Here is a 15,057-nt window from a genome sequence, read left to right as displayed (position 1 = left end):
GTGTGTGTGCTGTGTGCAGAAGAGAAGCGCAGAAGAGAAGCGCGCCCAGGAGATAGACCTCGGGGCGCGCCAAGAGAACAGATCTCCAACGAGCACTGTCAGAAGCCGATCACCTCCGTCAGTGTCTTCCCCCAGCGAAGCGGACAAGATGCTGGCGCAGGCATTCATCGCCACCCTGGCAGCCTCCACTGAACGCGATCGACTCCAAGCACAGACGCTTAGTGAGCGCGAACATTCTTCCATGGAACAAGAGCGCCTCCGGGCGCAACAACTAAGTGAGCGCGAACACTCTACCATGGAAAGAGAACGCCTGCAGGCTCAACAACTGAGTGAGCGCGAACAATCTGCAGACCAACGAGAGCGCCTTCACGCGCAACTCCAAGCGCAAGCCCTTAGTGAACGCGAACACTCTGCAACCCAGCGAGAGCGCTTCCAGGCGCAGCAAAGGAGTGAAGACGACCGCATACGCCTGGAGACCAGACGCCTCCAGACGGAAGAGAACATTGAAAGAGACCGCGCCGATGCACAGCGCGACGCCGCCAATGCACAGCGCGACGCAGCCCAAGCCCAGCGCGAAGCAGAGCGCGACATCGCTCACAACAAGCGCGAAGCAGAGCGCGACCGGCTACAGGCGCAGATAATGGAGCAACTGATTGCCAGGGCGACACCCCATCTCTCCGCACGGAGCTCCAGAGCATCATCACGACAAGGGTCTAGGGCACCTTCCCCTACCCGACCAAGTGACTCGGAGCCCGGCCAACAGAAAGATCCTATCCACGTCTCCGAACCCCCTCCCCGACCGGTCCATACGAGACCCAGCAACCGGGAAGAACCGGCCTATGCCGCCGAGAGACTGAATAGAAGACTTCAAGACCTAGAAGACCTAGCAGAGGAAGAGGAAGAGGAGGAAGGTCAAGCCCACCAGCAGCAACATACTCCACAGGACCAGGAGGTCCAGTACAGCCCAGACTTCACCCCCGAGGCACTGCGCTACAAACCCCCGACTCAACTCAAGGGTGAGTTTGACGCACAGCCAGCACCGAGGAACAGCACCTGGGTACCCGGCCCTTGGTACCCACCAAGTACCAGCCCACGACAACACGTACGGGGAGACTCGCCCAGGAGGCCTCTCCCCCAACGCTCACCGATGTGCCAGCCATCCATGGCATCGCACCTTGGCACACCGACGTTCCCGGATTTTATGGACGAGGACAGAGCACAGTACACGGAATTACGGATGTGCTTAGAGACTATGATGTCCGACGTCCCTGATGAGTCGTACAAATATGCTATCCTCCTCAAGCATCTCAAGGTGCCCAGAGCGCATAATATAGCGCTGGCATATTCCAACTCAAGTACCCCATACTCCGCGGCTCTAGTAGCCCTCGACCAGAGTTATGGACGCATATGGGACTACGTGATACAAGAAATAAGGAATATTGACCGTCTCCCCCCAGCCACAGACAATCGATCATTGGATGACCTCTCTATCAAGGTACAATCCCTGGTAGGGATGCTGGGGTCCCAAAAGGAAAAAGGGAGACACGAACTATATGCTAACTCTAATGTAGAACGAATACTAGAGAAGCTCCCTCCAGCCCGCCAAGAGCGCTTTAGGCGGCAGAGAGACCACCGTGATCCCGACGGTCCCGAGCCATCCCTCCTAGACCTGGCCGACTTCCTCGCGAGAGAAGTCAGCAGCCTACGACTGGATACGTTCGTGCGGAGTGGACCAAGCCCAAGAGATGGACCTCGGAGATCTAATGATAACCGCCGGTTGGTGACCGTTATGCACCAAGCCGAATCAGTACCGCGGCACAAGAACCACAACACCCCCTCGACGAAAGAGAAGTGGAAGATTGTATGCCAGTACTGCGAGAAAGAACATTGGCTGTCTCAATGTGACACTTTCAAGAAGATGACCGCTGACGAGGTGAGTCAGTGGATCAAAGCCAACCGCCGCTGTTACCGCTGTGCGCGCAGCCATATGGCAGCCGAGTGCCGCTTGAAGAAGAGGTGCAGCAGGTGTGACGGCGCCCACTTGGATGTCTTGCATGACAGCAACAGGAAGAAACTCGCACCCCAAAGCAGCACCAGAGTAAACGTCATGTACATCGACCCCGCCAGCAGCGGGAGCTCCCGAGTGCTCTTGAAAGTGGTCCGAGTGATATTAAGCTACGAGGACAAGGTCATGGACACTTACGCCGTCCTTGACGATGGGTCAGAAAAGACTCTCCTCCTCGCATCCGCTGCAGCCCGGCTGGGTCTGCGGGGGAGCGAAGAAACAATGACAATTCGTACTATAAGAAGAGACCTGAAGACAATAAAGGGTGAAAACGTCTCCTTCACTATCGCAGCAAGCGGGCAGCCCGAGAGGCAGTATAGGATTACTAACGCTTTCACCAGCCAAGACATAGGCCTGTCACAGTACACCTACCCCATCCCCAAGCTGATGGAAAAATACGTGCACCTACGTCAACTACCTATACCGCTCATCGACGGCGCCACCCCGACCCTGCTCATAGGATCCGACCACGCACACCTCATCGTCCCAACGGACCGGGTCCACATCGGGCCCAGAGGCTGTCCAGCAGCAGTCGAGACCCGCCTAGGATGGACACTACAAGGTCCCCTCTCCAGGTCTCCCAACCGACCAGCAGCCACTCGCTGCCTCCACTCCAGAATGACAGAAGAAGACACCACCCTCCTACAGCACGTCGAGAGGCTATGGACACTAGACACAATGCCCTTTAAGAACGAAAAGAAAATCATTCGTTCAAAGGAAGACACTTATGCCATAACCCTCCTCGAGCAGAGGACAAAGAGAGTCGAGGTCAATGGAGTGATGAGATACGCAACTCCACTCTTGAGGCGAGAGGGTATGCCCACCTTCCACGCCTCAAAAGAAGCGACGGAGCGATATCTACTGAACACAGAGCGGCGTCTAGCCAGAGACCCCACTCAAGCCACTGTGTACCACGCTGAGATTGACAAGCTAATCACAGTGGGACACATAAAGAGAATTGACCATCAGGAGGCCGATCAGACGACCGAATCATGGTACGTGCCCCACCACAAGGTCCACCACAATGGCAAGGATCGTATTGTGTTTAGCTGCAGCTACCAGATCGGACTACAGAATCTGAATAGAGAACTCTTGCCCGGTCCAACACTCGGCCCCTCTCTACTAGGCGTGTTGCTACGTTTCCGCCAGGACAAGGTGGCCATCAGCGGCGACATCAAAGGGATGTTCCTGCAGGTGCGACTAGTGGAAGAGGACAAGCCCCTGCTGCGGTTCTTATGGAGAGAGAGGATCGGGGATGAGCAACCATCCATCTACCAATGGGAGGTCCTCCCTTTCGGAACCACATGCAGCCCATGCTGTGCTACGTTCGCACTGCAAAAACATGTCGCAGAGGACCCAGCAGCTGACGAGGAGGTCCGACAAAGTGTAGAGAGGAGTTTCTACGTGGACAACTGTCTGCAAAGCGTCTCGACGCCAGAAGAGGCCGAGGCCCTCCTACTCAAGCTCCGCGCCTCCCTGATCAAAGGCGGCTTTGATCTCCGGCAGTGGGCCAGCAGCGACCCTCAAGTACTTCGCAGCCTCTCCCCAGAGAACAAGGCAGCAAGCAGCGAGACCTGGATGGCGACCATCCCAGGTGAAGCCCAAGAAATGACATTAGGACTAGTCTGGCGCTTCAAAACAGACTCGCTCCATTACAGACACACACCCCTGACCAAGGAGCAGGGAAGGTCGATTTCACTACCGACCACCAGACGGAGTGTATACAGAACACTCGCCAGACAATATGACCCGTTGGGATGTATCCTACCTTACACCACCAGGGCAAAAATGATTGTGCGAGAGCTGTGGGACAAGGACCAGGGCTGGGACGACCCCATACCCGACCACCTTGCTTCCACATGGAGAGAGTGGGAAAAGGAACTCAACTTGCTCCCAGGTGTCAACATACGCCGCAGCTACTTCCCACCCACAGTGCGGCTGGAGACGTGCCAGATGGACCTGCACGTCTTCAGCGACGCCTCAGAAGTAGCCTACGGCTCGGTGGCTTACTTGCGGGCCCGAGAGGAGGGAGGAGAAATACATACTGCCTTCATCCTGGCTCGTTCAAGGATAGCCCCCCGCAAGCAACAATCGATCCCGCGTCTAGAGCTCTGTGCAGCCCTAGTAGGAGCGCAACTCGCCACGTTAATCCAACGTGAACTCACCATCCCGATGCAAAGAACAATCCTGTGGTCAGACTCCATGACCGTACTCACATGGATCCAGTCCGATTCGTGTAGATACAAGGTCTTCGTGGGAGTCAGAATCACAGAGATCCAAGACTTAACAGAATCAGCATGCTGGAGGTACGTGGACACAAAACAGAACCCAGCAGATGTCATCACACAGGGAATGTCCCTAGATGACCTCACACGTCACAATATCTACAGTGACGGTCCCGAGTTCCTCAAGCTCCCGGAAGAAGAGTGGCCTAACCCCACCCCACGGGAGGCTAGTCAAGAGGAGGCAGAGATGAAGAAATCTATGTTCTGTGGGTTGACGCACACACCAGTCCCCACTGACCCTGACATAGACGACTGCCCCACCCTTGAGAGTGCGCAGTTAAAGACATTCCTGTGGCACCACCCTGAGGTTCCCTCCACTACTGACATTAATGCAGCTAATTACGAAGAAGCAGAACTCCTTCTGCTACAGCGAGCCCAAAGAGACTCGTTCCCCGACGAGCTAGACTGTCTGCAGGGATCAAAGCCAGTCCCGTCAGACAGCAGACTGCTCCACTTGGCCCCTGAGCGCGACGCCCATGATCTCATCAGAGTGGGTGGTCGTCTGAGAAGGGCCCCGGACTTAACGGACGACGTCAAGGTCACAGAGCTCATCATAAAGAAATACGACGAGGATGTGCACCACGCTGGGGCAGAGAGAGTCTTCGCTGAGATCAGACGTCGCTATTGGATACTGCAAGGAAGAGAAGCAGTATGACGCTTTCAGCGGACCTGTCTAGACTGTCGCAAGTGGCGAGCACAGCCCAGTATACCCAGGATGGCTGACCTACCTCCCTGTCGCCTCCGACTTGGCGACAAGCCCTTTCACTCCACCGGTATAGACTGCTTCGGCCCGCTGTACGTGAAGAAAGGAAGAGGGACGGAGAAGAGGTGGGGTATTGTATTCAAATGCATGACCACCCGAGCGATACACATAGAACTCCTTCCAACCATGAGTACGGACTCATTCCTTATGGCCTTCCGGAGATTCACAGCGCGGAAAGGAAAACCGTCTATATTATTGTCTGATCACGGGACAAACTTCAAAGGCGGAGAAAGAGAGCTGAGAGAGAGCTTCCAAGCTATGGGCCCAGAACTTAAGACCCACCTCGCTCCCTCTCAGATTGATTTCCAGTTTAACCCCCCGAACGCCCCTCACTTCGGGGGAACCTGGGAACGAGAAGTACGTTCAATAAAGACAGCCCTGTACGCCGTGCTTGGGGCCCAGACCGTGGCTGAAGAAGTCCTCACGACAGTCCTCACAGAGATCGAGGGAGTATTGAACTCAAAGCCCCTCGGTTACGTCTCAAGTGATGTAGCAGATGTCGACCCAGTCACCCCCAACACTCTCTTGATGGGGCGGCTGGACCCCGCGCTCCCACAGACGGTGTACAGACCTGAGGAAGCGAACGGCCGAAGAATGTGGAGGTACAGTCAAGTATTGGCTGACAAATTTTGGAACAGTTTCCTCCTCCACTACCTACCGTCTCTACAAACCCGCCAGAAATGGGTAAAAGATCGAGACAATTTAACGGAGGGCACAGTCGTCATGATCATAGACCAGTCACTACCCCGAGCTATGTGGCCGGCCGGCCGCGTAAGCAAAGTGATCACTGGTGCCGACGGAAAGGTCAGAGCGGCAGAAGTTCTTGTCCAGGGACGGACATACACCCGACCCGTCGCAAGGCTGATAGAGTTGCCAAGGCTCCCTGACTCCCTTGATGACGACCATGACCCACTGACTTTGTGAATTGCCCTACTCCCCACAACGGACATTGAGTAGTCGACAAGACGGTTAATCTGTCTCTGCTTATCTAATTAGGTGCGGACTAATTAGGAGGCGGCTGTTACAAAGGGTCAGATTAAACCGAATATATATATTTATTACTTGAGATACCTTGTATAATATTTGTATATCGTTTGATATCCCTTGTATATTCTTTGTATATATACACGGAATATCCCTTTACCTAGGTACAAACCAGACCATAATATTCATTCTCCTATTGGACAGCGACCCCTAGGCGCCAACGGCCATACCCCCAATGGCAAGTTCAAAGCCACCGCCAAGGCATGTCTCAACATGTCCAGGTTTGCGCAGTAATACGAGACAGAACTGAGGTTGGCACTAGATTATTCACCTTACGTATAAATACGTCGCAGGTGGATACAGCAGTAGTTGAGTAGAGTATCCTAAACGTTGAAGCCTTCACCACGATACAACGTGCCGTGAAGTGGGCCTCTTTGCCCCTGAATAGAGCCTTGAGAACCGCATGCGAATAGATAGCTAAAGTGTCAGAGTTTAACGCCGTATCGTCGAGTTCGACTTATTCTATTGTGAAGTAATAGTCTATTATTTATAGTGTATCGTGCGACTACCGTTCTCCGTGACCAGCATTACCACCGGTTCGTCGTACCTATAGCTAGTGCACTTATCCAGGCTGGGCGGCCTAAACTCGCGCCACCACCCGAGGAGTCCTAGACGAGAACCGTTGGATATGTACACCGGAGAACCTACACCGGCGAATGCAGAGCCTTTTCCGGCTGGATTATATTGCTTTGGTACTGTGGCTGCTGGAGCAGAGAACCGTCTACCCCACTGCTGTGTGGGATCTACCCCTGTGAGGAGCACCCTCGAGCCCGCCTCTAGGACCACAGAGGCTGGCTAGCTTTCATCCATGCTGTCGTGCATACTGGATTATAGCTGTTGCTTTGTCTGCGGACCAAGGGAGTACTGCACTGGCTCCTGTATCTGGAGCCTCGTTATTCCGCGTTGATCCAGACTTTGCTCCCGAACATTCCTCTACCCTGCCGGCTTACAACCGGAGGGAACCTCCTAGTGTCTCCAGCTGACTACGAGTGTGCCTTATGTAATTACTATGCTACAGGTGGCGTCAGTTATACCCATCTTACTACTCTCATGGACTTACGCTCTTGACTTACTTTAAGTGTTCTTCGCCTTACAAGCGCAACTATAATTCTCAATCTGTAACCTACCGTTGCTGCTCTAATAATAATAAATACCTCTAACTAGAACTTTCTTTGTCATTGCCGTATTCTTGTGTGGGTGTTCACCAGATATATCATGTACTGTATGGCCAGTAATTAAAGTACATAACTAAGTAGTGGTTTAATGATACCATACTCTCAATACAGTCAGGGAATTGTACCCCTCAGTTACAAGGTTTATATAAGTTGTATTCAAAATAAGTAAATGTAGGTTTATAGAAGTTGTATTCAAAATAAGTCAATGTAGGTTTATAGAAGTTGTATTCAAAATAAGTCAATGTAGGTTTATAGAAGTTGTATTCAAAATAAGTAAATGTAGGTTTATAGAAGTTGTATTCAAAATAAGTAAATGTAGGTTTATAGAAGTTGTATTCAAAATAAGTAAATGTAGGTTGCAATGAGGTGCTGGTGCTTTAAGCGTATAGGTCAACAACTTGATAAGACCGTGGAAGGATTACTCAGTCCTCAAAGGTCTGAAGAACTCAAAGGTCACTACTACTAGTGTATCTGGAGACATCTGTCCTATGAGGTCATTAATGTGTTATACAGCATACATACCTGTACGTACACAGCTGTTGGAATAATATGATAAGAGAGATAAGACCCAAACAAGAAATTGATATCATGTTGAAGTTGATTTTAAAATGTGGTATATCTAGATCTCATAGCTAGAAAGGACTCTTTTAGGTGGTGGAGTGGTTAAGGTTAGAGATAAGGTAAGGGATATATCTATAAACTACCTTTTAGGTCAGATCACCAACTCTGACTGCTGAAGGGGTACTCAGTCCCACTGTCAGTTTCCAAGAGAGGAAGGTTCAACTCAGGACAGGAGCTTGATAACCTTCAATCTCTAATGAACTTTATTATGCTATAAACAACAACAATTTAAACCTCCTTAGTCAGGGCACACCTGGTGGAGTTTAACCTCTGAAACAGCATTTATGATATTGTTTATTGTAGGGGCTCCCTGAACACTTAGTTTATTGAAAGGCCTTTGAAGCTGACTATTATGTAATATTATAATTGAATATTGTCAGTGAATTAATGAACCTGTTCTGTTTGTCCACTAGGGGCACTGTACCCTGACATGACGTCAGGCAGGTTGAAGCAGGATGATGCTGTTCCTCCAAATGGCAGCTATACCTATCGCTGGGAGGTTCGGCCAGAGTTCGCCCCCACAGAGGCCGACATCAGCTGTCTAAGCTGGGTGTACCACTCCCATGGGGACGCCCCCAAGGACATCACCTCTGGACTCATAGGACCACTGCTCACCTGCAAAAAAGGTGCAAGGGTGTGTCAGTGTGTGTGTGTGTGTGTGTGTGTGTGTGTGTGTGTGTGTGTGTGTGTGTGTGTGTGTGTGTGTGTGTGTGTGTGACAGTGAGTGTGTGCATGAGTGCATGCATGCTAGGGGTGGGAGGTATACTGTATATCATATTTAAAATATCACCATCGATGATATACATATTTTATTTATAATTTGATTCAGTATATATGTATATATAATATATATATATTATATATATATATATATTAAGGCTGTCAATCTATAAAAATATTTAATCTGATTAATCGCATGATTAATGACACCCCCAGAACAGACTCTTCAACCTCCTGCCATCAGGCAGGCGATACAGGAGTCTGAAAGCCAGAACTACGGGACTGACAAACTGTTTCTACCCACAGGCCATCAGGCTCGTGACTGTCAGCTATTTATTAAAAAAAAAAATGTAAACGTTAATCTTGTGGTAAAACAAATTGTGGCGTTAAAAGAATTGTGCGTTAACGCGTTAATAACTTTGACAGCCTTAATATATATATATATATATATATATATATATATATATATATATATATATATATATATATATATATATATATATATATATATATATATATATATATATATTGCACTTGGATCAGTATTATACAAAATGGAAATTGCATACAAATAGACATTTTTGAATGAAGTATCACCATGACAATTATATTACAAAAACAAAACAACATAAAAAAGATGTCACATCACGCTGTCATTTGTGCTGAAAAAAAAAATAGTAACAACATTAGCAACAACTATCATTATTTAACTATCGTTATACCGTATAGCGATATGAGCTATGTTAATGCCATGATCAAAGCACCATGCAGCACTATACCCATTGACCTACATCGGGCCACAAGTTCTGCTCTGAGTTCTGTGTTCTGTTTACATAACGCAACGTCACAGTGAAATAAGGCGCTTGCTCCTGTCGCTGCGTTGTAAAACAGGAGTCCTGAAGGAATCAGTGTCGGAGCCGCAGCGTAAAGACATGGTCCAGGACATCTTCCTGATGTTCAACGTGGTGGATGAAGGCCTGAGCTGGTACCTGGATGACAACATCGAGAACTGTAACTGCTCCAACCCGGACGACCCGATCAACCAAGACGACGAGGATTTTAAGGAGTCCAACCTGATGCACGGTGTGTTGTGAATCCTTTCTAAACGCTGTCCCTTTTTAGATGTGAAGCACCTCCCGGCTCTGTCACTCACTTGCCTGCTCGCTCTCTCTCTCTCTCTCTCTCTCTCTCTCTCTCTCTCTCTCTCTCTCTCTCTCTTCTCTCTCTCTCTCTCTCTCTCTCTCTCTCTCTCTCTCTCTCTCTCTCTCTTTCTCTCTCTCTCTCGCTTACTCACTCACTCACTCACTCACTCACTCACTCACTCACTCCCTCCCACCCCCTCTACGACGAGCTAGTCAAGATGAGAAGCAGGTTCAGTCACAGACTCATACCCCCCGACACTCAACTAACCGCCTCGGACAGTCCTTCATACCAGCTGCCAGACATCCAACTAGAACTACTAGGGACCTAAAAAGGACAATAACACTACCGTATGCATACTGCACCTTATGTGATACTGTGATACTGTGAATACTGTATATTTCTGTTAGTTAGATAGTAAATTATATTGTTTTTTTGTTTACACTGCTTGTGTTGTTTTTACTACCTGTACCCCCCCCCCCCTTCCCATCCCCCATGCTGCTATGATGCCTGAATTTCCACAAGGGGATCAATAAAGGAATATCTTATCTTATCTCACTCACTCACTCGCTCACTCACTCACTCACTCGCTCACTCACTCGCTCACTCACTCACTCGCTCGCTCACTCTCATAGCTCATCCCAGTAACTTGACATTAGTTGTGTGGCTAACGAAGGAGCAGCTGGGTGTCCAGTATGAAGCACAGCATGTACTGTGCAGAGAACAGACTCTACCCCTCGACGATATCATTGACAAGTAGGAAACAAGGCTAGGAGTCCAGAATTCTTTTTTATTTATTTATTTTTTTAATCCTCTCTTTCTCCGATTTTTCTCTTTTTCTCCCCATCCCAATTTAGTCGTTATGCCAATTCCCCCCCTCCCCTACCTGGTTGTTGTGCGCATGTTCCTCCTACTGGTCGGTACAAGGGAACCCTGAAGACACATGCGGAGACAGCCAGCGGCTCTCTTCTCACCTGGCAGCGAGGACTCTCATTGGTGAAGTGTAACGCGTGGGAGGTCACGCTGCCTTCACCACTTCCTGCCTTTCGCTGAGCAGGCGCCCAGACCTGACCTGTAGGCGTCGCTGTCCACAACACCAGATTACCACCCTCGACTTCCCTCCCCCTAACCCAGCCAAACGAGTTAGTATGACGGCTGGCCTAAGTCGGAGGCAATGCTGACTCCGGGAGTCGAGACCGCAGCCTCTTGCATTGGTGACGAGCGCAATCTCCGCTACGCCACCCGACCGCCCCGGAGTCCAGAATTCTGAACTCAAACAGCGACCTCTAGGCAAAAGAGCCCCTCTTGGTACTGCGCTTTGTTTTGGTTTGATGTGTGGATTGTATTTGACCAAAACAAATAAATGTAGACAAAGCATAGTACCAAGAGGGGCTCTTTTGCCTAGAGGTCGCTGTTTGATGGCATTACAGATTCTAGCTTTAAGGAAAATGTTATGTCATCCTGAATCATCTGGATGATTCATCAATGAATCATTAATGTCATTGTATTTGTTTTGGTAATTTAATAAGGGGTGTAGCTAATTTTTACATTTGTTTGTTTGACATATAAACTATTGTAAGCTGTCAGGACTTGCAGAGATTTAGTAAACAGTGGGTTGGAATGTAAATACTTTCTCTTCCCACCCATTACACCCTGTATCTTAGAGTGCTTTCACACCAGAGCTGTTTGATCCGGACTATCGGACCAGAGTTTGTTTCCTCGGATAGTCCGCTTTTTTTGGGGTGGTGTGAATGCTCAGTCGAACTCTGGTGTGGACCAAACACGCAAACTCTGGTCTGCCTGAAAACGTAGGTCTCGGTTCGCCTCATCGGACCAAACGCGGACCAAATATAGGAAGTGACCTGATAAACTGAAACAAAACAAACACCGTGGTGTAAGATCCTGATCAAACTGGCCAGTATCACGTCTTCATCTGTTTTGGCTCTCCATCCAATTCCTCTGCGTTGTGTCATTTTAATGGTCCTGACGTCTCTCCGACACTGGCTGATAAGATCCTTATCCCCCCGTTAGTGCAATCCATAAACCATACTAATTCTCCACCTCCGTAAGAATTCGACACTTCGACAACGTGAAATACCTTACAAGGAAAAGCGTGGTTTTATTTGATAAACAGAAACCTCAGCTCAGATGTTAACAGATTGTATTGTCCTTGAAGAGTCTATTCTAATGATCTTTCGGTGTGTTCGTCTATCGTCCTTTTGTTATTCAGTCCAATAGTGTTCAGGCCTGGTCTTTAGCCTAACCCTCCTCGCGTTAGCCGGAGCTAATGATGATGTGGCATTCTTCCCCCCCCCCCCCCCCCGTGATAAGAGGAGAGAGAGTCTCTTCTGGTTTCTTCTTCCCCCCCCCCCCCCCGTGATAAGAGGAGAGAGAGTCTCTTCTGGTTTCTTCCCTCTTAGTCTCAGTCAGATTTTAGTCTGCCTTACACCCGGAAACACCGTTCGACTTATAGATCCTCGCCGTAGCAACGATAGCCCACCCCTTTCTGGTTGTCATGTGCCGCGTTGTCATGACAACTGCTAACCTTTAACACCATTAAACTTTCATTAAGATGAACCTCTCTCCCTCCTGCTCTGGGCCTACAGTACACTAATCTAATCTCAGATGTTCTTACAAGGAATGTCAACAAACACCCTCGCTGGCAGTGTATTCAATCCACTGGTCACCGTTCTATCACCGTCTTCCATGCACATTTCGATCACCGTTTTAGCTGTGATCCTCTCCCCCCAATCTATACATCACATACATTGAAAAAGCACCCCAAATCCTTCAGTGGTAAACATGTCTCGTGGACAGACGTGGGCGAATGACGAGGTGAAAGCCCTGATAGAAATATGGGCAGAAGACCAAATTAAACAGCTACTTGTGGGCAAACAACGCGGTGTACAAGTTGTTTAGCGAGAGGATGGTGGTAATGGGCTGCAATAGAACAATGGATCAATGCCACGTCAAAATTAAAAAACTGCGTCAGCAATATATTAATAAATAAGCAGAGAATTAAATTAGATGTCCATAACATTTGTGTTTTTAATTAGCATAGCCTAAATAAATATGAATTCAAGAAGTTAAATACTGAATTAATTACACATATTTATTAACATGCTGAAAGTTAAAACGAATAACAGGCTGAAAAAACAATTAGACTATTTAATATAGGCTAAACACAGTATTGTCCACTGACAGCCTCTGTAAAACAGCAGGGAGCATAACACTTTTATACATTCCTTGTAAAATGGGCACAAATGCAAAAAAGATGAATGAAAGTCCCTGTTATTAGGCTTCTCAAATATCGTTCATAAAAAACATTTATGTAATATTTTGCAGCATTGAGCAACCAAACAGATGTAAGCAAACTGATGCCAGACTCAACATTCATGCATTCGGCTGAATAGCTAGATGAAGCACATCCTACCTGGTCTTAACTCAACTTGTTATTATTGGCGCATACACTCTATCAGATGTCTGTCATAAAACGATAAAGCGGACAAAAATGCGGGAACGTTTTGATTATATTTAAAAAGGCGTTGACATTGAATCTAAATCTATAGTTTATTATCCGTGGCCGTCAGATAGACTCATTGGTTGCTCGTAATGTAGGATAGACCGGTCTATTAAAAATAATTAATTAACAGGAAGAATTTAAATAAATAACGTTAGTTGGAGATGATTTGTGTGTGCTAATTTAAGGCAGTCAATGAGTTGTGGTCTCTCTCTCTATAGACCGGTCTATCCTACATTACGCTTGTGACGGAGACAGACTTTCAACCTTCATTTGGGAAAAATAAATAATATGTTTAATAATAAGTAAGACAACGGATCCGTTTAACGAATTCCATATAAATCTATAGTTTATTATCCGTGGCCGTCAGATAGACGGCCAGTGTCAGTTGGTATGATGACCTGGCTGGACGTTATACTTGGCACAAGACCCACATCCAGCCCGAAACATATCGTTGAGTCTTTCGAAGATTAGACCCATCAGAAGGCATCACCAGCACCGCCTCCGGCTCGCAGTCACACACACACACACACACACACACACACACACACACACACACACACACACACACACACACACACACACACACACACACACACACACACACACACACATGCGCACACACACACACACACATGTGCGCACACACGTTAGGGCTCGCAGTCACGCACACACATTTCCACTTTCTATTGTGTCCAATAGACGAGCACCCTTTTCAACCGCGTGACATTGTTCAGAAAGTTTGGTGCGCTTGACAAATTGCTATGTGAATGCAGATGCAGAACCAAATGAAGAATGCAACAATGTTGCAACTTCACCCCCCGAATCGCACAGAGTCTGCCAAAACTATATGTGAAAGTGCCTTTAATCCCCTGCATCAACTGTCTGTGGAAGGAAACTCACTTCCATCACATTGATACACGTGTAACAAGAACATTTATCAATAGGGTGATTGTACAAATAGGAAAGTACATTTTATTCAATAAAGGTTCTGTGGTCGGAGTTCATTGATGTGACAAAGTAGTTACATCAATGTATGTTTTAAACATTGATCGACACACTACAGCAGTCAACACAATATAGCATATATATACAAATCTTTTTGTAAAGATTGATTGATTGAGATATTGTATTATTCAAATGAAGAATCAGGTGAAATGAAGAACGGGGAAATAATTGTTTTAACCCAGCCGGTAGCGAGTCCGTTGTTTGCTTGTTGATATTGATATTGATATTGATATTGTGATCCATAGGAGTGCTGAACGGCAAAGGAAGCCTTTTCAAACAACACATGCTTCATCAACAAAAATAACTCCACGTTCACGGTTAGCAGGGGCTGTTTTACCCTCTCTTAGCTTCTTCCAAACAAATCCCAATGCAGCGAGCTGCTGGGGGTGGGAACGAATGGCAAAATCACCTTTTCAACAGCAAGCAACAGGGTTTATGTTAAATGTGGTCTTATCATGATAATAAGGCTAGCAATTGTTTCAGCAATGATCTCATTAGTTTAATGTAATTATACCAAGGTATGACAACTAATCTGACAATGATATATGTAAGGGATAATGTATAGCTACGAGGTCATTGTCACAAAATAATCGACCGAGACTGCGTTCTGGAACACCGAGGCGCCGCGCCGAGGTGTTCTAAACGCAGTGAAGGTCAATTATTTTGCGACAATGACCGAGTATAGCTATACATTATCCCGCTTATTACAGGGCTAA

The 15,057-nt window shown here is 47.7% G+C and overlaps 1 protein-coding gene across 2 annotated transcripts in view; it reads left to right on the top strand.

Annotated features, from left to right (window-relative positions):
- Nucleotides 1-15,057, top strand: part of LOC311232865 (ferroxidase HEPHL1-like) — a 91,134-nt gene that overhangs the window by 42,885 nt on the left and 33,192 nt on the right. For both annotated transcript variants that reach the window (XM_084319696.1, XM_084319695.1), the window contains exons 3-4: nucleotides 8,367-8,579; nucleotides 9,565-9,756. In XM_084319696.1, the coding sequence (XP_084175822.1) occupies nucleotides 8,367-8,579; nucleotides 9,565-9,756 (405 nt within the window). The remainder of the gene's footprint in view (nucleotides 1-8,366; nucleotides 8,580-9,564; nucleotides 9,757-15,057) is intronic.

Source organism: Notolepis coatsorum (assembly GCF_963971535.1).
Source record: "Notolepis coatsorum genome assembly, chromosome: 8".
Taxonomy (NCBI): domain Eukaryota; kingdom Metazoa; phylum Chordata; class Actinopteri; order Aulopiformes; family Paralepididae; genus Notolepis; species Notolepis coatsorum.
Note: the sequence above shows the minus strand (reverse complement) of the source record. Positions and strands in the feature narration are given on the sequence as shown.